The 25037-nt window shown below is 49.2% G+C and overlaps 1 protein-coding gene across 3 annotated transcripts in view; it reads right to left on the reverse strand.

Moving 5' to 3' along the window:
* Dys (Dystrophin) overlaps positions 1-25037 on the reverse strand; it is a 447573-nt gene that overhangs the window by 387070 nt on the left and 35466 nt on the right. Inside the window, exon 1 of one of the 3 annotated variants that reach the window (XM_089570784.1) lies at positions 2409-5176. The exons of the other annotated variants lie outside the window; for them this stretch is intronic. Within the exon in view, the coding sequence (XP_089426910.1) occupies positions 2409-2460 (52 nt within the window). The 5' untranslated portion in view covers positions 2461-5176. Of the gene's footprint in view, positions 1-2408; positions 5177-25037 lie in introns of those variants that run through there. 3 annotated transcript variants of the gene reach the window in all.

The raw sequence follows: 25037 nt of genomic DNA on the forward strand, positions 1-25037 counted from the left end.
CATTTTTTTTTTATCTCAAGCCCTGTATGCATGCCTGCTAAGTTTAACCACGTTAAGTTCTAACAAAGCTGTAGGGGCCCGGCGATTACTACGCTATAGCCTGCGTCGACCGAGCTTCCAAGGGGGATCGCCATTCATTAGTTATATCCATTACTTCGTTATAAACTGTTTCGTTATAACGAGGTTCGACTTATCTTGAGCTCAGCAACGAAACGCCATTCTCAGTGGAACGCTGTAGCGGGTATCAGGATTACAGAGGGTGTTACGGTAAAGGACCCGTCATGAACTCTCTCTGAAACATTCGTACGCTTATTCCGATCACATCCGTCCCTGCAGCTCAGTGGCTATGGCGTTCACTTCCAGAGCACGTGGTCACTGGCACCACTGTCAAGACCAGAGGAGCAGAGAAAAGCGAAATGATGAGCCGGAGTACCCGGGTTCGAACCCAACCACGGCGGCCGCGTTTCGATGGAGGCGAAACGCAAGAGGCGCCCGTGCGCTGTGCGATGTCAACGCATGTTAAAGATCCCCAGATGGTCGAAATTATTCCGGAGACCTCCACTACGGCACCTCTTTTTTCCTTTCTTCTTTCACTCCCTCCTTTATTCCTTCCCTTGAGGCGCGGCTCGGTTGTCCACCGCAATATGTGAGGCAGTTACTGGGTCATTTCCTTTCCTCAAAACGAATTTTCGGAAAAAAGCCCGTGCGCTGACTTCGGTGAATGCTAAAGAGCCCGAAGTTGTCGGACTCGATAAAGACCGCACCACTATACGGCATGCCCTGGTTTATCAATGCATGGGTCCAATTTGGGAACGCAAAAATTTGCTCTTCCGCCATCCTTAGCTCCTAATGTTTTAAGATCCCTCCACTCGCTGGTTTCTAGGTCGAACGACAAAAACAGGAACATTTGCTAGAAATTGTATTTTAGAAAAAAAAATATATAAAGAAAACGCAGTTCATGTCCACGAGGAAACGTGCGCTAAACGCGCAGGCCTCTATTAATAATTACTGCGGTTCACCGGACCTCCCGACACCAGATAAGTATCAGGCTTTATGTGAAGCTCAAGCCCGTGGACTCCTGGACCAGTAGCGGACCACCCTGGAGGATTTCTCTTTTTTTTTTGTCTAATAAAGTTTGTTTCCATCCATTCTACTCCGGTTTTTGCTGTTGTTTAAAGGCCGGCAAGTGACACGGGAAGAAAGGGAAAGACTCTCAGTGGAAGGTATTTCGGGGTCGCTGTGTATGGAAGGCAAAAGGTGAGAGCGAGGAATCCAGGCGTAAAAAATGACATAGTGAAAAATGTGTAAGGAATAACGGTTTTATCAACGATGGCACGTTCCAGTTCAAGCAAAGTAAAATCCAGGTGGCATGGAACATTTTAGCTTAAATGGGATAAGAGGCCGCGATCGATAAGCCAGTCGTCATTTCCTAAGCACCACCCTGGCTGATTTACTATGCATGACGAAACTATAGGCCCGCCTTGATTTGTATCGAAACTGATAATACATAGCCTGCAGCTCGAAAAAGAATCACTGGTCAGTATGAACATTTCTGCTAAATCAGGACTCCGAATGCCAGAAATAAAACAGGTTCGCATATCATGACCTGTCTTCACCAAGTGTAAATCTCCTTATTTCTGACATTGGTCAGCGATCATACTAAGCAGTATGAAAAAGGCAACAGGAACAGCAAACGAAAACATGAACGACTGTACCCCACAAACGAGGGATACACTATTTCATAAACTTTAACATTTTTTTATAAAATATACCACTTGAACTCATCCCTAGGGTATTATCTTTTCCAGCACCTAGCTGCCGCGGTGGCTCAGGGGTTATGGCACTCGGCTGCTGACCCGAAAGATGCGGGTTCGATCCCGACCGCGGCGGTCGAATTTCGATGCAGGCGAAATTCTAGAGGCCCGTGAACTGTGCTGTCAGTGCACGTTAAAGAACCCCAGGTGGTCGAAATTTCCGGAGCCCTCCACTACGGCGTCTCTCATAGCCTTAGTCGCTTTGGGACGTTAAACCCCATAAACCAAACCTTTTCCAGCCACCGCCATACATCTCTTCTGTTAATGATCATCATCAGAGAGCCGGAGTATCCAGCAGGTGTATGCATTAACCAACAATTCGGGTCTTTTATGCCCAGAACATGCGACTGGAACCGCATTCCCACGCCAAGTGCCACCACCATAGCCACCCCGAATTATAAAACAATAACCACTTTTTGTAACCATTCTGTTTTTTGCTGGCACGCTTACTATTCGTCCCCGCCTCTAAAAGTTCGGCGGCTGAGTGAAAATAAATGTAACAAATTCAACAGAACGAAAACAAAAACACTTACAGAAAAGAAAGAAACACCACTTCCGACACAGCAAAAAGTGCATCACGCTTTGCAAACTCACCCATTCTGCGTTTGATCTTCAACCAGGCAACCTTGGACATAGTCTGCGTCATATACGAGGGCACTCCGAAAGGAGCACCATTCACGAAAAGTCGAAGGAGCCAAAAAAACTAAGAAAAAGTAAACGGAATCACATTTATCCGCTTCCGGGCCCTTGAAAGGTCGTAAGGAAAGACGCAAAGAAGCAGTCGATGCTGTTCGCTCGCGACGCACCAACGGCTCACGCCCCCCGAAGACACCAGGCGGACTCGTCGGTCACGCCCTGCGCGCCTACCAGTACTGCGCGCACTGCACACAACTACTACCGACGGAGTCCTCTCTCTGGGAGCATCCCTCCGGCCTCAGAGATCACGCCGGAGCGATTTACGCTGTCACGGAATCACGACGGTGTCGGGCGCACGTTCCCGCCGCACGATGGATTTCTCTCACCTATCGCTATCTCTCTCTCTCTCTTTCTCCGCACCTTCGAAGGCTTGAGATGACGCCCGGGAACCACTGCATATAACACGCAAAACGAAGGTGGTGTATGCACCGTGGCTTATTTTACCTTTTTCCCCCTCTTCTTTCGTTCCCTCCAGCGAGCGCCTTTTCGGAGTTCCGGGCACCGAAAGTATAAAACGAAACGCTCGACCGTCCGTGAAGCTTCTTCGTGTCTTCTTCGGCAGCGCACGCCGACTCCAGCGATTAGAGCTCCATGCATCAAACATCCATCACAGGCGAGCGAACACCGGCTCAGTATGGAGAAGCTTCACACTCCTTGGGGCGAGGTTGGTGTTTCCCCTTGAAAATTCAGGGCGGAGAGCAGATTCAGAGAAGAGGAGGACCGCGTTCTCCGCGATACATACGGAAATGCGTTCGATATCAGCCTGTGAACGCGGATGCGCGTTCCCACGTTCGTGGTCGCACCGCTGAGGCGACGGAGAGGTCGTTTCGTTCTCCACTGGTGTGGTGTCTTGGCGCTGCGGCAACCAAAGAAAGGTCGGTTGTTATCAAAGTCGACTTCTGCGGTATAACCGTCGCGGCGACGACAAGTGCGCGTCAGTCAGTCATCAATCATCGAAGAGCTGGGGCCGTTTTCCTTCGGTCTTCCCACATCTCCGATGAAGCGAACACGTGCCCCGAAACAACCGACGAAAGCTTGGCTCGCCACAAAAAGCTGCTTCCCGAAAACCGGACGGAGCTTGTTTACGTGAAGAGAAAGCGAGCGTGTTTTTCGAGGTCAGTTTCTTTTCTGCCGCTAAGGCCACGCCTCCACCCTCCCGTTCACCAGAGCCGGCAACACCGGCACGTTGGGACGCCGAAAACCTCACCGCTTCTTACTCGCAGATTCGCACGAATTAAAGCTTGACCTGTTGATTGATTCTCTTCGGTAATCGTAGTTTCCCCAGCGACGCAAATTCTAAAGCACTCGCACGCACACAAACACGAGGACGGTAGTGAGCATTTCACGTGGTGCCTACGCACCGCAAACCGCAAACACGAGTAGGGTGCAGCGAAGCTTGCCGACGAAAGGTGCTGGCCGCGATGTGACCGATGGCTTTACACACCTCGCGACTCCCCCCTGGATGACACAGCACTGCGTATCACTTCACAGGTGGAGGCCGGCGGGACGCCCTTAATTCCGATGCCGTCCGTGAACACTGGGGCGCGGCGATACACCACAGAGGCAGTAAAGTAGATACGAGGCGGCGTCCCTCGTAGACGCACGCCGGCTGCAGCGGTCGTCGCAGCTGGCGTTTCTAAGCCTCGGACGGAAAAGCGTCGTAGTGGCGGCGGAGCTCGGACCGCAGGTGTTCAGCAGCGCCGCCGCAAATGCTCGCAGACCGAGCGAGGCGGGCGCGCTCACCACCGCTGTCTGCCGCGCCTTGAAGAATCGTCGCCGACGCTCGCTGGATGAGCTTGATAGCTCGCGTTGGAGGAAAATAAAAATGTGCAAAACAGCGGGGCCCGCCTTTGATCGAGACACTTCTTCACGGACGGCTCCTTCTTACTGGCCGCCGCTGCTCCAATTCTGTCCAGCGTCGACGCCTGGTGCACGAAGTTTTTCGCTCGTCGCTGAAGACGCGAGAGACACTGGAAGCGTCGTTCCTTGGCGGCGTCGCTGGGTCGTTGACTGCGCGAGTCGACTCGTCTCCTCCTTCGATGTCACGGTGCATTACACGCGGTGGCTTTGCGGGGTATAAATAATAGTTCAGCTGCGTTTAACGCTTAACGCGACACGGACGGTCGCTCCTGCCTCGCTCAAAGTGGCACCGCCGCTTTGAACACGGAAACTCTGGGGAATGCAGGCGCGTGCGGTGGGGCTGATAACGTTTCTTTTTTCGCCTCCCTCCCGCAACAACCGTCGTCATCCACGCCTAATTGCGCTCGAGGAACAAACCAAATGAAGAAGATAACATTGTCCGTGAAGATCTAATCAGCCTATATACGCGCTCTCATTATTGTCCAGGTGCTCGCGAGCGCGGGTTTCTGTAAAACACGCAATGGAAATGCTTTCTCCTCACTAGACGCATTCACGGACTTTGAATGCGAAACGATGGGAAAAGAGGCGGAACGTGGCGGTGAAAATACGTTGCTCGACGCTCGCTACCTCACTCGACGGTCGACACCGAGCGAAACGAGTCTAGAGTCTCCGGGAATATCCCGCGCGACGGGGCGGCGTCGTGGTCATCGAGGAAATCCACTCACTCACAAGCGCGCGCGCGCGTTGACAAGGGCGCAGCAGCGCTCCTCCCTCGCGTCCAGCGAAGTCCGCACCACCACGCGGGATGCCCGGCGCGTCATGTGCCTCGCGCGCTGCGGTACAAAGCGCGTTCGCCGTGAGCGCGCTGCGCAGAGGAGGTTGGGACGAGAGTACGCGCGGCGGCAGCAGCCTCCGGGAAGCAGTCACGACGACGACCGGGCGCGCTACAGAAGGTAGCGCCGACGCGCCCACAGCTAGCGGACAGGTTGCGAACTCACGCCGCCGGCGACCGGAACTGCGCCTGGAAGCACGCCGACGCTGCTGCCGTCGGACTCTTTGAGCGTGTGCCTTCAATCGCGAGCATCCCCCATCCTCCTTCTTTCCTTCCCCTCTTTTCGTGCCTGCCTAACACCTACCCCCTCTCCCCCCCCCCCCCCCCCCACCTCCTCATTCCCCGTTTCTGTGGGCCATATCGCGACCACTGCGCTTTGGACCGCAAAAGAATGGGAAGCCCGCGCGGTACCCACGTCGTCCGGTCGCGCGGAGGACGCCGCGGCAATTCACCGGGCCCCACCGGCCGGTCCAAGAAGGGGCAGCACGATTCCTGCGCGCGCATTTTATGTTTCTTTTGTTTCCGCGCTGTTGGCGTGCAGCGATGAATTTTCGCGTTTCCTCTGTTTGGTTCGCACAAGCGGAGACGAGGAAAAGAAAGACACGTATTCGCATAACGGTTCGATGCGTGCAGCCGTACTCGTATGCACTGCGGGCAGGGAGCGATAGATCAAGATGGAACGTTTCAACCAGGAAGTCGGCGGGGGAAAAAACCCTGCACGTGTTTCCGTTGCATGGAACGCCTTAGGCGGTTCCGCGGTGAGGAATAATTGCAGCTAGGAGTGGCTGATTAATGGAAAAGCGTGGGCCTCCCGTCGGAAACGCGGCGAGCCATCGTCGATACGGATCAATCCGTTGCCACCTGTGGCAAGCTTTCCGTTGCGGTCGACTTTGTCCTACCCAGTCGACGGACACTCCAACTCGATAGAAAATGGTTAAGGGTTACGAAAGAAATCTCATGGTACTCATTATTCTGCTTCTAGCCAACTGCACATTATTGGGACGTTAAACCCCAATAAACCAAACCAAACCATTATTGCCGGTGCTCAATGTACGCCGCAGCATGTGGCGTACAGTCGATCATAAACGGAACTTGTGGAACATTGAAGAGTGGCCTCTCGGGATCTTTGATGCGTCTACAGTCCATGTATGATTAAGTTCTTCGTGCGCCATGGTTCAGTTGTCCAAACAGCGAAGATGCTGCGGCATTTCTGCTGCCAGTAACAGCGGCAACGTGAGAATTACTATATCATATGGAGAGAACGGAGAGAAACGCAAGTATACGTGAAAGCCACGTATTCGATGGTTGCCAGGCAACTGGAATTCGTCCTGGACCCTGCAGAGCGGCTTGTAGACCATTCCCGGTGCGGTACATCTTTTGAGGGCTAGGAATATTTCTTCCCCACCTCCCGCTCCCCTCCCACTACAGAAGCCAGAATAATTATGGGGTCCATCCACTATACTCTCAAACACAGCCCATCAGCAAACACGGTGGCGTGGCAACTTTTGAGAAGGAACGTTTGTTGCTGGACTAGTTGGGTATGCATGCTACACTTCTACACTTCGAGAAATAAGGCGCTACAAAACACACTAGACGAGACGGGACGACGATACAGACGCCGTAGAAGTAAAGCGCTTCGCAAATTTAGGGAGTATCATTAAATGACCATTTCTGGGCCTTGCTCTACAACGGCTTTCACTGTGGCGCCTGCAGGGACTATAGTGAACAGAACTCGCGTGCTGTGCCCTGCGCAGCGAAGGTGGCGAAACCTTGCGGCAATTGCCGGGATTGGGGCGCACGCGTAGGTTGTGTCTGTGTGGCGAGCATTGTCTCTGAAACCGATGGAGCTACTGTGCGGCCAGGTATCGGTTCCTTCGCCACCGCTCGCCTTATAGACAGGCGTGGTTGAGTCCTTGCGTCCGAAGTTTAGTGAAAGGGCTCATAACGACGTCCCGGACAACGGCCGGCAGGCGGTGTGTACGTTAGCGAAACGGCCATTTGACCATTCTAAAGGCTGTTTATACTTGCGCAAACGTTACGTCATCCTTTGTTCAAACGTACGACTTACGACACGGGCTGCGCTCCCTCTGATGCTCTGTGCGCATTGGCGTGTATACACTTGACAGCAATACGGCGGCTGTGCTGTAAGAGCGCATGGCTTCGATGCAAGCTGGAGGATGCTGCAACGTTCGATACGATACATATGTTCTGCGGCCTTCAGAGGAGACAGTTAAGTTGAACCCAGTTCTGTGTTGTTCCGTTACGCATGACTACACAAAGAAGGGAATGCATCTCCAGTCCTGAAAACGCTATGTCCGCCAGACGACGTTCGGCGGAGGGTTTCTTATTTTTGTGCTGATGAAAAGCCCACCATCAGCGCTGCTACACGAAAAAAAAAAAAAAATTCGGAAAGGAACTTTTGAGGTTCTGGCATAGTTTCAAAACTGCGCTGAAGACGCAGACTAGTCGTATTTGGTAAAGTTAGCCCTAATTTGAATAGTTAACACCAAAGAAACTAGCGAGGATAATTTTTCATGGTGCATATAACCTTAGGGCCTAAATATGCATGTACAGAGACGAGATTTAAAGGTCCATGTTTGCATTGAAAGCGCCCCAGTGAAGTTCTACGAGACAAGGCAGAAAGAAGGATGCACTTTCCCCGTTCTCTGTTTAAACAGATGGTGAGATGTTTAATATGCAGACAGGTGTAGGTCTCCCGGCAAATTTTTGTTCTTTTCTTTGTGTGCTAACTTGAAACACGAACACAACTAGTAAATGATCTCGTATCTGCGCTGCGCACTGCACGGGCACAGCTACGGAATGCGATTCTTGGTACATGCACTCCACTTCACTCCATACTTCGTGCCTTTACCACCTTCAGACTCCGGTCCAGCGTTGAACTTTACTACGTTACACTTTAGCATCCAGTTCAATGCTTTATGCAAACAAACAAAAAACGCAGTAAACGTCTGCGACAGTATTCAGTCCTTCGTCTTGAAAGACTTATTAAATGAACACTCCTCCAGACATGCCTGGAACGAAGCCAGGGACAATTTGCAGCAGTTGAAAAAAAAAGACTGAGCTCTGCGTATGTATTATGTTTCGCGTGGTTTTAACGCCACCGAACACCCCCATGTGAAATGATTATCGACTTTGACATGCACACTCTCTGACTACAGGGCCAGCAGATCTGTTAAGCCAATATATTTTGTGGCCACGTATACTACAGTAAGAGAGAAATATATTAAGTAAAGAAGCAAGGTCACGGTATCTGAAGTAAGCAATATCATATGTAAGACGTCCAAGATATGTGCCGGCTGCGCCATCACTATTACCGCGAGGGAACTAAAATTATCGACAAAGAGCGACTAAAAGACGTAAAACACCAACACGAATACGAAAACGGGGTGCGCGCGTTCCGCCATTCGCAGGTGCCATAAATACACATCAAAAAGGAACGTGCTAGAATTTCAATGCCCACTTAGCGGCAGCGCGCGCACCAAGCTGTCTAGCCTTCCTCTCCCGATATCGCTCCGCCCTCCCCCATCGGAATGTCAAGCGATCGGACGCCATTCTCTCACCGTGCTTTCCTGACAACGGCCAATCTGGCGCATTGACGCAGAACGCCCTGACCTTGCTTCCCTGCACAGCGCTGCGGGCACGGGTATGGCAGGTCGAGAAAAAGAAAATAGGGAAATGCGCGCAGATATGCGTCCGCAATGCTGCATACAGCGTGACGGCTCCCAGACCTATAATTGTGTTGACGCGACTTTTTTTTTCTTCAGGTGATTTTGTTTTTCCTTTCAGCTTTCCGAAGTGAAATATCTCGCTCTCTTTTTGAATAGCGGTAAATCATGCAGGATATCAAACTTCGCACATAATTATTATCTCCACAGCCTATCTTCTCAGGGACCACATTTCCGTATCAAGGTGCTTGCTTACCTGTGGGTACCTACAATAAGCTTCGCGAAACGCGGAACGACCAGGATACCTGCTATCACCTCAAAACCTTCACGGATCACGGGAATCGCGGAAGTCGGCCTGTAGATGGTCGCGCGGACGAACTGAGAGCTCCTGCGACCGACTCCCACACGTGCGAGTTTTTCCGAAGCCTGCAGGCTTCGAGGAGGTCAGGCTTATTTCCAGAAGAACAGACACTGTAAGGGTGGGCCACATTACGCCAAGTTAAAAGTGGGTTCCGCGTGTACAAGCAAAAGAAAGCCGTCGTCAGCGTTCTCTCCCACTGATGAGCGCATTCGTTGGAAGTGCAGGAGTATATCGAAAAGACGGGCTCGCAAGACACAGCACCTGATTACACCAATTAAAGAGAGCGATATATAACACGCATTCAGTCTATATGGTATCACATAACGTTATTCTACGAAAAATAGACGTACCTGTATACGGTGTAGCCTAACAAAAAGAAGAGAACTGAAGGGAGAAGAAAAAAAAAGAGGAGAAGGAAGGGTAGGGGGACGCACGACTACAAGGAATACGCGTGGGCTTTTGGAACTAAATTAGAAAAGCCTACCTCTTCCTCTCGTGCCGGTCGATATGCGCAACACCAGGTGGCTTGTTTCGCGTCCTTGATCTTTGAGCGGTAGTGTGCATTAATACGCCCGGCAACAGCAGATAGGGTATCGAAAAGGCAGAAGGAAACGGGACTGAATGATATAGTCCAAGGAATAGAGGGGATTCCTCACACGCACCTGGTTAATTAACCTCTGCAGCAACGTTGACACGGTACAAGAGAGGAATAAGCAGGGATAGTTGGTACATTCTTTGCATAAAAACAGCGCAGCAGACGGTACCAAGAAAAGAAAACGCAAACACGGGCGCTGCCGTCGACACGGTGCCGTCGAAAAAAAAAAGCACACTTGATGCCGTAGCATTGCAGCTGTTGCCCTGCGATTTGCGGTGTGACGCGGCGATAACTTGCCTCACACTTCGCATGGATGTTAGGCCGCTCGCGTTTTGGTCGAAAAGCTTAGTGTTGGGATCACTGAGAGAGAGAGAGAGAGAAAACTTTTATTGCTCTTTCAAGAGATTCGCGGAGATGAAGACTTCTTGGTCGTCCTGCTTGGGCGCTGGCGACTTGAGTCTTCGAGCAAGGGTGGGCCCTCAGTCCAGGGCTCCACTGAGTCGTGCCGCTTCAACAGCGTGCTGTACCAATGCCCTCTGGACCTCGAGCTCGCTGCTGGAGAGACAGCTCTCCCATTGCTGCTCACTCGGTGTTTGATAATTGTGGAATGCTATGTTTCTTTCGCACTCCCAGGTAATGTGATAGACTGAACTTCCGTATGGTGTGGCCACTCCTAGTCAGATATAACTCAGGAACGAAGCGGCTTTTCCTGCACCCCCTTCCAACTTTTCCACTTTTCCAGTTATTAAATATCCTTCCTTTTGACCTTTTGCGCTCTTTAAAGATAGCGGTGTGTGTAAACAACATAGTCAAATATAATCAACCTTTCAATGCCTCCCTGTTTCGCTCATTTTCTCGACTCACAAGAAACCTTACACATAGTAACTTTAATCAACCACCGAATTATAACATTTACAGCGAAAGATTGGTGCAGTTTTCAGGAGCCAAGGTTTGGAATGCTTTACCCCCAGAAATAAAACAGTCCCATGAAACAAATAGAGCATTGCGAACATACTTTATGAGCCTTATTTGACATATGTGACAGTTGTCTTCGGTTTGTGTCTGTTGTACGATGTTGTTCATGAAAGATTTTTTTCATTCTGCTGTAAAATGCACATTATTTTATTTTTTCTTTATTGTATGATGTATTTGGGTCTTTCGCCGTGATTTTGTGCTTTTCATTTTTCACAAGTGCTGTGTCATTGCCTTCATATATTTTGTTTCTGAACCCCACACTAGCCTCTGGCTATGGGTTCAGTCAGTGTTTTGGTAATTTGTATGGCAAGAGTAGAAATAAAATGAATGAATGAATGAATGAATGAATGAATGGCGTCGGCCAATTCTCATGGGCCTGCTAGCGTGACAGTGCAGGGAGTGGCAGGTGAAAGGGGATGATCCCCTCCCTCCATGATCAGGGATAGTCGCCTCCCTGCATTGTCACGCCGCCCCCCGCAGTCGCGCTAGCAGGCCCATGAGAATCGGCTGACGCCATTGGCTGGAAGGGATTTCAGGAAAAGCCGCTTCGTTATTGAGTTGTATCCGACTATAGCTCACCTCATCCGCCTCATCTCCTCATCCATGTATAGGAGGATATGGAGTCTTCGTAGGTGCCGCAATTGACGTTTCAGTAAGAGAGTTTCTTCCCTATCGCGCCGGCAAACATTGGCAGATTGTTCAAGCAACGCACTCGCCTGCGAACAAAGCGGCACTTTCCCGCGTTCTGCTAGGTTCTGGAGGCAACCCCTGCCCGTGCGTAAAGACAGAGCGACAAGCCAGATGGGCACCAGCACGTTACCTGAAAACGATCAGCTGCTTTAAGTTTTGGGTTTGTGCTCCACACTGCTCGAGCATTCTAAACACAGGGCTGACTCAGTCGTATACAGAGGACATGCCTAGAATTTCCACGCTTAGTCGAGTTGAAGATGGGGTGGCTGTTCGCAGAACAGCTCCACTTCTATGCATGACGTGTATGGAACGACACTGTGGCAAATCCGCTCGAAAGTCACGCCTTCATCCCATTTCTTCTAGATAAGGTCATCTATACGTACGAAAACAATTTCATACCGACCTCAACTCCTTTCAAAGTGCTCTACACACTTATTACCCTACCCTCCCTCCTCCCTCGCACCGGTGATGAAAGACTTCGGCTACAGCGGTGCCGGGCGTACGGCGCAGCTTCGCAAGAAAATCGACATTGAAGTTTCACTTTTAAATGCAGTAGTCTTTCTAGGGCATTTCGCGATGAGTATGGAAGTCCTAATTATATAGAGAGCGACAATATTTCTAAGTTTTGAATGAAAAGTGAAAGCGCCATTGCAGTTAATTCGCCGTGCGTTGAGACATCTGCACCCTTCAGGTGACTTGTGCGGCATATAGGCAGTTCAAACACGTGACATCAACGCGAACACGCACACGAACATTACCCAAGGAAACGCCGCAAGACACTACAGGTGACGTCTAGCGACCCCAGCAGTTGTTTGGAGCAATGGTCCTGTCTACCCTTGCAGCGCTTCAAGATTCCGATCGGGAATAATAAGCCACACTCGCAGGTTCCGGGACTGTGCCTAAGCCACATAAGGACTTCATGTATAAAAAGCTTAATTCTCTCCCCTTTTTTTTTTAACGCGCTAGATTTAAAAGTCACAGGGGGCCAAAACGCGTCGTCGGTAATAGAATTCGCCCATTGGCTGAGGGAAGTGACGTCACCAGAACGAATCATTCCCATTGGCTGGAGGAAGTGATGTCACCAGACGGATGTGACGTCACTTCCGGAAAAGACATCAACAACAGCTAATGCTGTCGCATCGCTAACTCATAATGTAATTAGGTGTCCCTGCGTTTGTTTTAGCAGCATGCCTTTTGGCATGATTCTCTCCTTACATTCGCTCTTCCTTCACGCTATTACCACGGAAAATCTCCGCTCTCAACGGGAAATTTGATTGGTTCGTCAGCGCCATGAAAGAGTGAGCGTTAGGATGACGCCTATAAAAGGGACAAAAACGTGATCATCGTGTTTTAAGTAGCGTGCGTCCTCATTTTTGCGCTTAATCCTTCGTGGTCATAAGCTGGAGATGGAATGGGTGGAACAGACGGTTGGGCAAAAAGTGGGGAGGGACGGGCGCGCCAATGGGGCTGCAATTTAAGCTAACGAGGCGTGGCCGTACATCGACGCATAAATTTGCATGTATGCGTGCAGGAATACAGATTGCCGGGCGAGGCAATAAAGATATGGGCCATTTGGAGCATTAGGGAGGGCCGTTCGCGCCAAGCTCGCGTCGAGAGAGGTTGCGAGAATATTGATGCACGCACAAAAAGAGAAAAAGAAAGCAGACGGCGCATATTAAGCTATTTATAGAGACAGGCTTGCAAGAAGCGACAGGTGAGAGTTTCTTATTCTGCTGGGACCCAACAAAAAATGCAACAAGGGCAAAATAAAGAGACAAGCTGGCTTGAAATATGTGCTAGAAAATGACATAGCCTTTAAATACACGCGCCCTTATTTATTTATTTTTCTTTCTTCAAAGACTTCTCGCCCGCAGAAACAACTATCTCTACGAAACAGATAACTAGCCACGCAGTATATATACTCTTGACCAGTGGAGGTTCTCTAGCACCAAGGGACGACCCATGTGCTTTCCCTTATAAATTCCTGTGGCTTCCCTTAACGGAGGTGGATTGACGGCTCACGCGTAAGGACCCATGCCTTATAGTATATAATACAGCCAATGGCTGGTGTCTCCATGCATATGTCTCTAGGACAATGTCAGCGAATTTATTCTATACTGCTGCTCGTTCTACAGTAACAGTCATTACTGTGATAGAGCGGCTATTTGGGAGAGTTGGTAGGCATTCATTTTAAATGACCAGCGTGCAACGACGACACACAAAGGACAGACAACAAGGCGCTGAACTATCATCTAAGAATGATTAAGAAAAAAGCCTCATTTTAAAGACGCTCTGTTTATATGTCAAGCTGGTCGCCCCTCAGAGAAGTTAGAACATTCAACTGTCCTGATCATATATGAACGAAGAATATCATTTTTATTTATTAATGTGATAGCATTAAAACCCTCAAAAGGAAAAAAAATGTGTCGTCGGTCCTAAGATTCACCCATTGGCTGGAATGAAGTGACGTCACCAGAGGGGGTAATTGCCACTGACTGAGGGAAATGACGTCACCAGGCCGAAAGTGACGCCAGAGTAACGGAAGTGTATCTCCTTCGGGTAAAGGTATCTACAGCTTCGAATGCTATTTCACTGCCAACCCAAAATGTAACAAGGTAACAAATGTAGCAAATATAACGGCCCACCGCACCCTGCAAGTGGCGCTTCTCCTTACGGCACCGTACGCTGTGTCTTCAATGCGAAGCAGGTTGGACCTAGCAAGCGCGGAGTGCGCTGTTACCACGCCGGATGCGGCACGTCAATGCAAGAAGCGCGTCACTAGCGAGCGTGCAACCTATTCTTGCTTGTCGGTTATAGATACGCCTACCTACAGCCATTCGTTACACATCAAAACATTTCGCGATCCCTTCGACTCCAATATATCCGGTTTTGACTCCCCAGTGTCACTGACAACTGTAGTCGCTAGGCTACACGCCCTAAATCCGTACCCTACCAGAGGAGTACTCGTGCGCTCTTGCTATGAGCACAACACCAACATTCTTTGTCGCCTTTCTTCTAGCGCACAGGTTACACCGGCGCATTAACACCACCGACAGCTCGATGGAACCTTCACACTAAACGCATGCAAACGCTTCCACGGTCGCGCGCACTGGGTCCCTTTCACTTACAGACAAGCGCCTCCCGTCTGTTGCTCACTTCAACGTGCATCTTTTATTGCGTAACAAAGCACGTTACGCTTACGATGACATCGCGTTGCGTTGGTTGTATTAGAGAAGTTGCATCCTACCTAAAAGAGCCCCTTGATAGACCCCGCGATAGATGTTCCCTTTCTGTGATTATTTCTCTCTTTCTCCGGGTCTCCCTCCGTTGTTGTCACCTCGGCGTCTCGAGTGCGAGAGCAAGTTCGGTGTTCACGGAAGCGCAGCAACCCTGTACAACCAGAGTGAAAGGGCGACACGCGCGATGTCCTCCGTGCACCGGTAGCGGCAGCAGCGGTCGTCAATTTTCCACCCGTGCCTCGTGGGACACATGCCCCCCCCCCCCCCCCCCCCCCCCCCCCCCCCGTCTCTCATCACCAGCAGGGAAGCCTCTCTCAAGGCGCCGCCATTGTCCCCGCCGTCGCATCAAACTCTGCCCTGCCGCGACGACGGGTAGGCGTGCTCGAGGAGCGCCGATGAAGGAGCCCAGCTGAGACCACGCGAGGCACACAAAGGCCGGCTACTGTACGTGCGTTCGAGCGCGCGCTTCGTCCTGACAGTTCGGTGCAGCACTAAGAGAGCCTAGATGCAACTATCGACGTATTTGTTAGGCCAGAAGGTCCGATGGCCAAAGAAGCGTACAGCTGTACGGATGTGAGCCAGCCATCTGTCGTCGCTGGCCCTCCGATGACATATGTCATTGTCCTAGCAAATGGCCCGCCGCGGTGGCTCAGTGGTTATGGTGCTCGGCTGCTGGCCCGAAAGACGCGGGTTCGATCCCGGCCGCGGTGGCCGAATTTCGATGGAGGCGAAAGTCTAGAGGCCCGTGTACTGTGCGATGTCAATGCACGTTAAAAAATCCCAGGTGGTCGAAATTTCCGGAGCCCTTCACTACGGCGTCCCTCATAGCCTTAGTTGCTTTGGGACGTTGAACCCCAATAAACCAAACAAAACCTTGCAAATGCATTACATTAGATAGCTATTTTTTGTAACAGTTTTTGTAGCAGCTAGAGCCACAGTGGATGCGTATGTGGAGCGTCTTGAAAGAGTTGTTTCTTCGCTATGCTACATTAATGTAACTCCGCGAACAATTGAGTCAGAGGTTGGTCCTTTGCACACCTTGTTGTTACAACATCTGCATCGAAATAGGCTGAAATTATCTTAAATTGACAACAATGGCTTTGCGTATGCGATAGTTATCACTCCCATAGGCGTGCGTCAAAAAGAGGAGCGCCGTTTCGAAGAGCACCTACGCCGGGATGCGGTTGGCCATGCATGATGAAAACCTGACAATTTGGTGTTGCATTTTCCATCCACCTCAAAGTACTTGGCTCGAACAATCATTAAGCTGAGTTGACCAAAGTACAGGCATTATTTACACATATACCAAACATCTAAGTGATAAACTGATGACTACAGGCTTAGCAAACTAATTACGGTTTACAGAGAACGTGTACAAAAGTTCCGGGCTTTGAAATACGGGCATGTGTTCTCACGCTCTCTCGAGATAAGAAATGTGCCGACGGCTCAACGAGATACCAACTGCTAAGGCAGAATGGTGCACTGCGTCTGAACGTGTTCTCATCCTGTTTAATTGAACCAGGGGGAGCTGTGTAGGTTCAAGAAGCAGTGCACGGAACTACCAGAGGGACGCGGCGCAGGCATTAGCGCGGCGTCTCGTCTTGGCGCGTCCTGCGCGGGTTCATATATCCGACGACGACGCGGAGGGCACGGGGGGAGAGGAAGAAGAGACGAACTTCCGCTCCCGTGGTTTGTGCGCGCCTTGGAACGCGGTGATAAGCGGCCGGAGAGCTGAGGCGCCGCAACCCGAAGTGGTGGCATGCAAAATTGCTCTGGCGCATCGCAGGCAGTCCACGGAGGTGAAAAACGGGGTGGATGAGGGTGATACATGTGATATATAAGCTGCATACTCAAGCATTCTGAAGATGAGTTGAATTATGTTCATACAAACTAGCCCCCTAATAAGGCTCTTATTGAACTCAATCGTAAGTGTCCCCAAGAGCTGTTTTTTTTTTACCCTTTCTTTCTTCCCCTCTTTCTCGGACTGCATCTCTCTGCATCTCTCATTTCAGACAACAACGCGTTTCCATTCGCAACTTCAAAGGAGCTGTTGCCAGTGAAGTTTCGTGAAAAAACTTGAAATTGCATTCGAGCACAGTGAATCTCCATTTATTTTATGCTGTTGTCGTTCTTATCTTCACATTGTATTTATTTTTGTCGCCATAAGTGCCGTGGAAATTATTCTTTGCTTTAGGAAGGCGAAGCAGACATTTTTCACTTGTTTCCGTCTAGCTTATAATCCTCGTCATGGTGCTTACGGTTTGCTTACAGTTGGATTTTCACCGCCCATATTGCGCAACTAACGAAACCTCAACTAAACCCGGGGACATTATTTCGATACATATTGCTTGTTGGTAATGAGCCGGAAGACACCTTCACTGAGCGCACGTTCGTTTCGGACCTTGTCGAGCATGCGTAGTAAGCCGTCTGTACGAGGTCCTCCAATAGAAACGCTGCCGCCACAGTCCAGTGGTCATGTGGCTGCGCACAGAATGGTAAACTCGAAAAGGCGTACCCATAGCCGTACGCTATAAACATATCGAGCAAAATCTGTAGGGTCACTTTTACCTTGCTCTGCTTCAACGCTACCGGAGGGATAGATTAAAAGAGTTTACTAACGCTAACGCTTCGTCTAATTGCCGGGCTTGTAAGGGGCGAATGTCACGTCAAATTATATACTAGCGCTAAACGTTGGTGCCCGCGCTCTTAACACGGCGCCGAGTAGACGTGAAAGAATTGAAAAAAAAAATAATAATAAAAAGCACGCGAAAGTGACAGGCGAGACACGTTTCCCGGAACCTCACTTTTCTGGGCCGTCAGGAGGGAGCAGTTAAAATACTTTACCGCGAAAATAAAAAAAAAGTAAAACAGGTACGGGTAAAAGGAAGAAAAACCTCTAGTCGACAGGCTTTCATTGGCTAAAAGACAAACGAAGGGCACTCCCCCCTTTTTTCAGGAAAGGGAGAGAGAGGGACGGAGAGTGAAAAGAACACGGGTTGTCACTGTCGGCTATAGCTGAAGCGTAACAAGCAGCACAGCGGCACAAAAGAAAAATAAAATACAAAAAACGAAACCAAGGTCGTGTGGATGCAGGGATTCCGTGATGTCATGGATGATCGCTGTTAATGCACGTTCGTGCATGCGAAAACGTGGCACGCATTAAAAGCGGTCGAAAGAAGATTATCACGCGACTTTGCGTTCTGTTCGTGAAGAAACGACAGGCGGGGGATTTACGGGCTCAAGTTTGGAAATCTCGTTATCTAGAAAGTCAGGCCCTTGTTTCGGTTGTTATCGCGACACGTTATGCGATATGTAGGCGGCTTAAGCGGAAATCCTTAGCTACGACTGCCATTATAAGCGACGGCAACGTATAGGAGGCATCACAGTTAAGACATAAAAAAAAAGACAAAAACTCAGGAACTGAAAAAAAGAAAGAAACCAAGGGATTTGACACTTGCATTAGTTAACAAGGGTTTGCTTTCCGAATAGGACCATAGTGTCCGTCTAACATAATACTTATATTTATTTATCTTTTTTTTTTTGCCACACGTCATTTCTGCCATTGCCGCAGACGGAGAGGCAAAAAGCACGAGGAAGTACACACGCATACCTATAAATTCTGGTCAAGCGCATTTGTTAACGGCAAAACTGTTCATAAACGCCAGTTTTTTCTCATATATATCGTAAGATTTCATAGCGATTAATATATCTGGAGATCTCCCCTCCGCAGGAATGTATTTTTCTGTTTTGTTTTTTTTGCCAACGGTTTTTCTATCGTCAAAAAAGCCCCCCGATTGGTTTTGTATGTCTATCTTAACTTTTGACGCTAGCAATAGACAAATTTCAAAAAAAAAAAGCAAGATGAAGCGTTACGTTCGTTATTTCCATAATAGTACCGTACAATATTCCAGTTGCCTCACAATTAAAATTGATGTCCGAGAATCCTGCACTTGAACTCAGTGGCCAGTGCAGAAACCAAAATACAAAATATTACGATGTTGCTTGAAACATCTACACGCTGAGATGTGTTTCGAAGGAATACCTCCACTCGAGTTTCGGAAGGAGCTTCGGCGCGAAGTTCGGAAGAGACCGCGCCGGTGATGAGAGCGATAGAAGCACATCGGCCAGCTTTTAAAAAGATGCGCCCGCTCCCACGCGTCGCAGGAGGAGGAGTAGGAGATACCGTGCGGCGCCTTCCATGTTTTTTTTGTTTTTTTTTTTAAGGCGGAAACCTTTAATGCTCATACTGTCGTCCGTTAGCAGAGGGTGTCACACCTTTGGCAGCGTTTAACTCCAGTTAACTCGGGAACTACAAAAGATAGGAGACAACCAACTGTTGCTTCAGATAGAGGAGGAAAAAATCAACCTAGAAGCCAAATTTGATGACTGTACATTAATTAGTTATTTGTAGGCAAAAATGTCGAAATTGCGGGGACGTCGATATAGCCACGAGAACGGTGTGACGTCACATCCACCGGAAGTCGTCACGGCATAGTAAAAATTGCCACAGAATGGTCGGAAAAACGTCGGATTTGTGACAAATTAGATAGAAAAATGTGTAATTAAGAGTAATTAACACTTTAGATCCCCGAAAGATGTATAATTTGGGTATCGATGTAGCCACGGGAGCGGTGTGACGTCACATCCGCCGGAAGTCGTCACGGCATAGTGTCCTCGGCTTTCGCCTCTCAACACTTTAGTTGCCAAAGTGTCCTCGCAATTTTTTGTTTGCTTTGTGCGGGGCACCCACGTTACTCGACCTATGAGCGCTAGGTTCATCGGGGCAGAACCTCAGCCGTGACAAGAATAGCATATATCGAGGCGAGCAGCGCGGCTGGGGCTGCTGCTGCTCACTCCCAGCCGGCGCGGTTTGCACCGCAGGCTAGCGGTGCGGAATGCGCAAAGGTCCGACGGAAGGGTTGGTTTCGTGTCGTCGTGCCACTGTCGCTGGCTGCCAGGCTGTGGGACAGCGATCCCGCAGCCAAGTTGCCCATTCTATTCTGGAAATCACTTCTTCTGTTGAAGGGACGGAAGCGTCGCAACACGTATACGGCTAGCAGGAAGTGGTTGAAGCCAGAATTTAATCCCCCGCGATGACGGCGTGACTTTAAAAGAGGAGAAGGAGGGAGAAAAAGAGGGAAAAGAAAGAAGGGAAATAAATAAATAAATAAATAAATAAATAAATAAATAAATGAAGAAAAATGGCCTGGCTTAGCTTATGGTTAAGCCTAGGATGCGAAGCATACCGCCGGCGGAGGCTGCGCGTCCGCTAGCGAGCGCACGAGTTGAGCCCCAGCTTTCACAGCTGTTGTGACGTCAGCGCCCCTACCGGAAGGAGCGGGAGTTAGGCCGCCGGTGGAGGCTGCGCGTCCGCAAGCGAGCGCACGAGTTGAGCCCCAGCTTTCACAGCTGTTGTGACGTCAGCGCCCCTACCGGAAGGAGCGGGAGTTAGGCCGCCGGTGGAGGCTGCGCGTCCGTAAGCGAGCGCACGAGTTGAGCCCCAGCTTTCAAAGCTGTTGTGACGTCATATCACGTGGTGCGCCGATGTAGGTCAAGTGGTAGCTACGCGGCCGCGCGCGGCGCAGCAAGGAAGAACTCGGTTGTGCGGCTAGTATGTGCCGCATAAAAAGAAAGAAAGAAAGAAAGAAAGAAGGAAAGAAAGAAAGAAAGAAAGAAAGAAAGAAAGAAAGAGAGGAAGAAATAGAGAGGGGGATGGAGAGAGATAAAGGCCTTCAGAAAGAAAGAAAGGAAGAAGGAAATAAAGAACGAAAAATAAAGAGCCAGAAATAATGAATGATGGAAGTTGGAAGAAAAACCGAAACGAAGGGAGAGAGAGAAAGCCGGAAATAAAGGAAGGAGCGAGGGAGGGATTAAGCATATTGTAATGAGTTCCTTACTACACTTCCCTTACTGTTTTCGCACTTGAGTAATATGTTTCACGTTTGATGTTTAAATTTGATCACGTAACTCAAAGAAACGAACCCCATCAGCCTGTCGCATCACTATTGCACGCTACTCTAGGCGGCCACTTTCACGCAATGTTCTGAGTTGGGCTTATTTCTCGCGTGTTGTTGCTACGGCAGAATGACATTGCGCAACGCTTTGAGACGCGCAGAAGAGAACAGGGCGAACAGCACTTTAAATTAGAGTTCAGGTGGCACTGCTTCAGCGATCGAGCAAACTTAACTTCCGCACACTCGCCAAGATTGAAGGCTCCCACGAGCAGCGAACCAGCGAAAATCCGTAAATTATCGATCCGGGGCAACTACAAGAGTACCAGAAGACAAATTACGCTCCCACAACGCAAGAAACGTGCACCATGTCACCACGTGTGTAAAGGATGCATTCAGGGAATTGGTGAGGGATGAGTTGGGGTTAAAAATTAGTGGAAAATATCTTAATGATATCCGATTTGCTGATGACACTGCATTGCAAAGTAGCTCAAGGGACGGGCTACAAATCATGATCGAGGATCTAGACAAGCAAATCAAAATGGTTGGTCTAAAAATTAATAAGAAATATAAATATATAAGATATAAGAGATATATAGAGATATCAGAGATATAAAGTAATGTTCAATAGTCTTGGGAGAGCACAATGGAAGGCCACAGTATCGAATAAGACCCAAGGGCCAACTATTGATGTCTGCTTTCTAGGGCCAACTATTCATGTCTAATACTGCAGTTGAGCGAGTAATAATGCACAATGTTGGATCCCCAGTCAGGTTGGACTCCCCGGACTCACTGGACATAGCTTGTCTCCCCTGTTTATTGCATGTAAAGTGACGCACTAAGTAATGCCCAACCAGCGCTCGAAGAGCATCGACACTCACAAACAAATTGCTTCCTTTAATAGAAATTCATAGCAGCAAATTGGGATCAACACACTCATTCGCAAAGGTGCCTCGATAGAGCGTTCAGGGGGGCGGAAGGCGTGCAACAACCCGTAATTTTTCTGCTGCGACCGTAAGCAGTCGCCGCAGCCAGACGCTCTGTCTCATTGAAATCGCGCAGTATTCGTGACGGCAAGCGCTCTCCGCCAATCAGGGCCGAGTTCCACAAAGTCGGCAAGGGAGAAAGAGATAGCAAGAGAAGTGCTGGCGCCAGCCAACTGCACGTATCGAAATAATAAAAAAAAATAGGGAGCTTTAAAATGGGGGGACCATACCGGTTAGGGAGATAGTGTAATAGCAGAGCACCAGTTCTCACGCGCAGAACAATTGCCCCTCGGGTTGTTTTTTTTTTTTTTTGCGCATGCGCATTGGCGCCCCACTATTTCCATAATCGACAGGGTCCCCCTATTCTAAAGCTCTCCATGCTCTCCTGAAGACAGTTCTGAATGGCTGATAAATTCACAACCCTATCTTTGCCAACCTAAACTGCGATTGGTGGAACCGGAGGTGCCATTTAATCAGGAACCTGGACCTACAAGCGCTCGACCCTTTCGAGGGCTCAGACAGTATACGTACCATACGCTGAATAAAATTACTTTGTACTCTATATTATTGTGCTGTTGAGTGAGTGAAGTTCGAGCTGAGTTCGAGATGAGTGTGAATTGAGTGTGAGCTGAGCTGAATTTAGTTGAGTTGAGTTGAGTAGAGTGGAATGGAGTAGAGTGGAGTTTCTGAGTGGAGTTGCTGTGCGTGGTGGTCTGTGGTGTTTTGTTGTGCTGTGCTGCTGGGTTGTGTTGTAATAACAGCTGGGGAATCCGACGCTCGATCTTTACCTACCGCAATAGGCAGGCGCAGGAGTACGGCGGCTTTGTTAGCTGATCGGGAACGGTCTTTGTTAATTCAGACCCTGACTGCCAGGCCAAACGCTCCTGTCCACAACGCTGTATGTTTTTAGCGAAGCACAGTACAAGAGCTTGAATCCCTTAATTGATAACTCTTTCTCTCTCTCGTCGTGGCAATACTTTCACATCGGGACGAGCACTAGTAACTCTACCCAGCAAGCAAAACCAGCCTCTTAGGGCAGATCTTGTTACACGCTCATCCACAAATGCAGTTAAAACAGTACAGTCCTTCCCGAAAAAGAAGAACAAAAAACAGAAAACAAGATACGCTCCACAGTGCACGTGCAGCACCGTGGAGCGCGTCAAAGCGCGCCAGAAACACGGGCGTTAATTGTGCATTCCGCAGCTGTAATTTATTAGCGAGCTCGGCCCGGAATTCGCGAGCGGTTGGACGCTCGAGTCGAGGCTTGGACGAGCGCAGTTGAATAATTAATCCGGGAAGTGGCTGCCGACAGTGTACGCGCCAGGGTAGTAACACGTGTTTCATGCCTGACAGGATATAACGAGGCCTTCCTCGACATGCTGACGGCGCTTCACTGCACAATGCGGGGACACTGTGGGAAAGTTATCCGATATTTAAGGCAGCCACCAGCCCACGGTCGTGGTCGCTGTCCAGTTCCAGTCCCCCCTTTCCCTCTCATTTTGGGTGGGAGGCAAATCTGGCTCACACAGAGCCCCCCCCCCCCCCCCCCCCTCCTCCCCTTTTAGCGCCAGGTGATCAGTCAGGGCTGTATTCGCCAATGGTTTCCACGACCCACGTAATTGCTTTATATTAATAAAGATTACTATCTCTCTCTGAAACGTGTACCGCGTAAAGGAACAAAATGAGCGAAGGTGAAAATACAGAAAGAAGTGGAGGTACAAGTACAGAAAGGTAGAGAGAAGTAAGGACAGACAGAAGTGAAGATAAAGAAAAACAGACGAAGGACGAAAAAAAGAAAGAAAGAAAGAAAGAAAGAAAGAAAGAAAGAAAGAAAGAAAGAAAGAAAGAAAGAAAGAAAGAAAGAAAGAAAGAAAGAAAGAAAGGCCCACAGAAAAATAGAAAGAAAGCGAGAAGGGATAGAAGGGGCGCCAGAAAAGTAAAACGAAGGTACTTTTCTCGCAGGGGAATTACAAACGTGCGCACGCCGTATCGGCGCGAACAATCGCGTCTACGCGCCGCCCGCGGGTGGTGCTGGCCCAAAATAAATTCCCAACGCAGGGCTTGCTGGCCGTGCTACAGAGTCGACGAGCATGCGACGTCGGCGGTCGGCGTCGCCCCGAACTGCGTCAAGACGAGAGGAGCGAGGCAGGGGCGAGCTCCGAACTGCCTCCTCGTCCCAACGACCGCGGAAAAGCGTCCGTTCTCCTCGCTTCCGACCTTTGTTCGAATGCTCGGCCCGTCGGCGCACCGCGCGCATTACGGCGATTCCGATGTCATTCGCCGCTCGTTTTAGCGACGGCGGTATTTGCAGCGCGTAGTTCAGCGAGCGGAGCCGCTGCGCCGATGGCATCTCCGCTGCGCGCGCAGCAACGTACGCAATGCCTGGAAGCGCAGATTCTTGGATGCCGCTGTGAGGGGCAGCGAACTGCAAAGTAGCGATGGGGTGATTTTTTCTTCTCTTTCTCCTCTCGTCCTTGTTCGCTCCATCGATCCTCTTCCATTTTTGCTTCTTCTTTCCTCCTTTCTTTCCCTCTTTCTTATTCTTTCTTTCCTTCTTTCATATTCCTTCTTTCTTATTCTTTCTTTATTATTCTTACTTTCCTTCTTTCTTACTATTTCTTTCCTTCGTTCTTTCTTTCCTTCCATATTTCTTATTCTTTCTTTCTTTCTTTCTTTCTTTCTTTCTTTCTTTCTTTCTTTCTTTCTTTCTTTCTTTCTTTCTTTCCTTCTTTCTTCTTATTTTTTCTTTCTTTCTCCCTTTCCTTCTGTCTTCCTTTTTCTCTTTCTTTCTCTTTCTTTGTTTCTTTCTTTTTTCCTTCCTTTCTTTTTTGTTCCTTCCTTCCTTCCTTCCTTCCTTCCTTCCTTCCTGTCTTTCTTTTTGTTCCTTCCTTTCTTTGTTTCTTTCTTCCTTTCTTTCTTTCTTTCCCACTTTCTCTCTTTCTTTCTCCCTTTCTTTCTTTTTTCTTTCTTCCATTATCTCTTTCGCCTCCACGGTATTCGGTTCCGCCCACATTGCATGAGTCCACCCTGACTTCCTCCCTGCGTTGTGTCGCTTTTCAGCTCGTAGGGCGGCCTGTAGGCGCGTCATTTTTTAATTTTCATTTTGTTCTTGTCCGGCTTAAAACACGCGTTGCAACAAATGTAACGAGGCGGATAATGTTTCGTTATAACGAGAAGCGGGGCGGCACTACTTCGTTATAAGTGTATTCGATTCACTTGAAATCTTTTATAAATTACACTATTCAAACTGCGCGCTCGCGGTCAGCACCTGCTCGAACTAACACCATTGGAATGTCACAAGAATCTACGCGGATAATGATTCGACTGCACTCGACTAGCCGCAAAGGCCCGT

Source organism: Amblyomma mixtum, chromosome 2, assembly GCF_055824585.1.
Source record: "Amblyomma mixtum isolate Tamu chromosome 2, ASM5582458v1, whole genome shotgun sequence".
Lineage (NCBI taxonomy): Eukaryota > Metazoa > Arthropoda > Arachnida > Ixodida > Ixodidae > Amblyomma > Amblyomma mixtum.